Source organism: Toxorhynchites rutilus, chromosome 2 (assembly GCF_029784135.1).
Source record: "Toxorhynchites rutilus septentrionalis strain SRP chromosome 2, ASM2978413v1, whole genome shotgun sequence".
Classification (NCBI taxonomy): domain Eukaryota; kingdom Metazoa; phylum Arthropoda; class Insecta; order Diptera; family Culicidae; genus Toxorhynchites; species Toxorhynchites rutilus.
In genome coordinates, this window is record NC_073745.1 from 59,189,016 (window position 1) to 59,192,456 (window position 3,441).

At 44.8% G+C, this 3,441-nt stretch overlaps 1 protein-coding gene across 1 annotated transcript; it reads right to left on the bottom strand.

Annotated features, from left to right (window-relative positions):
• Window positions 1–820: 820 nt before the first annotated feature.
• Window positions 821–1,758, bottom strand: LOC129770288 (cuticle protein-like). The gene is made up of 2 exons (XM_055773023.1): window positions 1,675–1,758; window positions 821–1,528 (listed from the first exon to the last, which is right to left on the bottom strand). Exons 1-2 carry the CDS (start codon window positions 1,684–1,686, stop codon window positions 1,004–1,006), a joined length of 537 nt encoding a protein of 178 aa, XP_055628998.1. The 5' UTR covers window positions 1,687–1,758; the 3' UTR covers window positions 821–1,003.
• Window positions 1,759–3,441: the final 1,683 nt, after the last annotated feature.

A 3,441-nucleotide genomic window follows, 5' to 3' on the forward strand; every position in this document is an offset into this window, starting at 1 on the left:
GATAATCTCCAACGCGTATCAATCCTTCGGTGCAGCTGAACCGGTGTATCGCACCACAGCACGATAATGGTGTCGATGACGAGAGGCGATAAATTCACCAGCACACAGCACACAGCGCCCGCGCTGCAGGCCTTCTTCCTCCTGCTTGTTGTGTCCGCTTCAATGCAATCCAGCTACAATCTAGGGAATCCCGTTATTGCGCACAATCACTTGACCAGTCACGAGAATAACGGTATCACTTCAACGATACACGATCACGAAATATATGCGTCCGGCGGCTTCGAACTTAGGAAGACGAATGATAGTTCCACTTTGACAATGCATAAAAACAACAATGTGTGCGTGTGAAAAAAAATACAAAGGCACTCTTCACCAGACGGCATGGAAATTGTAGCGGTACTCCGAAAAGAAATTCGCCACTGCGTGTGTTGGATCAATAGTATGAAGGCGCAGACTCATTTCGGGTGGTAGTTAATAGTTCTGAAAAGGATCGATAAATTAACTCCTGATTGGTGAACGGGGGAATGTAACACACTGTGACAGAAACGGAGCAGATGAAGGTGATTTTTTTGATTTATAGAGACTTTAAACTTTGTCAGATCATTCGGCTCTAGCCTTAGAAAAAAACTAAATTTAAACTAAACTCTCGATCGTGAGAAAGATTGTTTGGAAAGCATCCCTGGCGCTGTAGTCTGGCCGTTAGCTGGTTCAGTTATGAGTCGTGAATGAGTGAAGCACACGCATTGCACATTTACTACACCCCACCATGCAGCTAACAAAGTCTTTCTAATGATTTTTGTTGTAAAAAAAACTCGTCATGAAAAAGAACACTTGTCATTTCATTCAATAAATACATTTAACAGAATCGTTCAACATATTCGGCAGTGGTTGCGTTAGTATAGATAACTCTTTCGTTTTCTTTTCTGTTTTCGATGAGCATGGCGTGAAATCGATGAACATGACTCGTCGTTGAATTTTAGGGTTCCTCACTGAACCCAGCGATTTACCAACCGTAGTGAGCGCTGCTATCGTCGTAGCTGACGTGCGAAACATGACCAGCTGGGGCATAGCTCAAGGTCTTAGCGGCATGGGTATAGACAGGCTCCGAGACAACGGTCTTGGCGTAGGTTGGCTGAGCGACGATGGTCTTGGTGTAAGCTGGTTCGGCAACGATGGTCTTGGTGTAGGCTGGCTGGGAAACAATGGTCTTGGTGTAAGCTGGCTGGCTGTAAGCGAGCGGGGCAGCGTGGCTGATGACTGGTTCGGACAGGATGGTTTTGGTGTAAGCAGGCTGAGCGACCACGGTCTTCAGCAATGATGGCTCGTGGACGGCGTAGGTCTTGGTCAGAGGGGCTGCATAGTGCACAGCCGGCTCGGCATAGGCCACAGTTTTGGCCACAGCCAGCTTCGGGGCGGTATGATGAGTTACCGAGCTGTAGCTCACAGCTGGAGCCGACGAGTAATGGCCATGATCGGCTTCGATGTATCCAGCGCTGGCGCAGGCCAATGTGGCGAACAAAGCAATCATCTACACAATGAAAAAGGGATCATCACACAATTAGTACACTTGTTGATTCACAAAGTCTATTATTTACACTACAGTTCTTCCGATTTCTCATTGCACTGTATCACAAAATCAAGCACCGATAACACTCCAGCGTTGAGACCGCTTACCTTGGAAGCCATTGTGGATGGGATCTTGTGGTTCGCGAAGACGATTTAGACGAATAAAAGTGAACTGACCGAATGATACGGTTCGGATCGAGGAGCCCAATATTTATATGAAAAATCTTAACAGTTCCAAAGGTATCTGTTCTCACGCAGTCCGCAGATGAGAAGACGACCTTCTGGTGGCAGAGGAGCAGCAAAAAAAAACAAGCTATTGCGAATAACTCCCCGAAGTTTGATGAGTTTTCAGACTAGACACGACGGCGGTATTAATTCGATTTTTTTTTCGTACGATCCGGTCACGAGTGCCGGCGTGGGGATGTGATAGACGTTGGTGGGCGGGCGGAAGGAACGTCAGAGGAACGCATGTGTGGTGTTCAAAGCTGTAATGGGGCAATAATTTGCACTATTTTCGCGTTTGAGTGCGTTTGCTGGCTCGAGGTTAGCGCAAACTGTGTTGCCAGTCCTGAAAACGGGGTCTTCAAGAATAAAACGATCGTTTTTTGAGCAGAGATTAGAATATTAGCAACAAAGCGTAGATAACTTCAGAATTCCGGCAACCGTGGAGCGTCAATTTCGGTTTATGTCTCAAGCCGGTCGAAGTGCAATAAGCGCCCCTCTCTCGTGCCGCGATCAATGGAAAGGAACAAAGTTGAATCTATGTTTTAATGCGGCAATTGCTAATTTTAAATGCCCATTTTTTCACCGTTCTCTTACGTCAACTGCTGAATCTTCGCTTCAGTGGGACCCCCAAACCGTCACTTGTATCCGCCAGAGGCTTTAGGTGAATCCAAACCGGCCGCGTCCGTCCTACGAGAGGTTAATTACCTTCCGATTTCTTAGAGAAAAACCGACACGATGGAATCGCATATCGCTTGTAAATGGGCGCTTGGCTGTCAGGTTTTTAGGCGTGGAGCAGCAATAACAGTTCATGTTTTTTTTGTTGTTGTTGCTGTTTAAGTTTATGAGCATCACCGAGTCGCGACGGACGACCTTGGCCTAGGCTGACTCAGGCCAGGTGAAAAATTGAGGAAAAATTGGTGTTACAGTCATGATTTTCGCCGTGACGGCGCGCGCATTTTCAGTGCCAACGGATTGCATTAATTGGGCAGGTTTTTGCGAATCTCTAGGCAGGTCCACGACCAATGTTCCAGTTACGTTAATTACACGGTCCATCGGCCAGAGGTCGATGCTCTTGTGCTCTCGCACTTCTTCGGAGGCTTCTGCGGTTGCCAAAAAAATCGATTGAAACGATTCAACTGGTAACCGAAAATTGTTATTGTTTCAAAGTAGTCAATAAAACAATATTCACTCGGCAAGTTACCAAGCGAATTGCGTTCATTAAGATGATCGAATCCACCGAAAGCAACTGATTGACGGTTCAAGGTATGAGGAAATAATGAATAATCGTTTTCTGATTGAGTTAGGTTTTTCATTGGATGAGTGAATGTTTATTGGTTTATGGATCGTTTAGCCACAGTGACTAATGTTCTGTTGTTTCGATGAAATCGATAGATACGAAAGCGTGAGTTCACAATGTTCGACCAGATTATCATTGAAACATAATACATATTTTTTTCCAAAAGGATATATTTTACAACAACTTTACATCAAGTTTGTGAAAACTTTCCCAATCATACCACTGCAAATTTATTGCACATACACGAATAAAAGTTTCTGCATGATGTATAATTAAAAATGTAAACATTCAAGTTATTTATTCGGAACTTCTGTCTAACTTTTGTCTAGCAGCACAAGTGTGTTTCTTTCTAT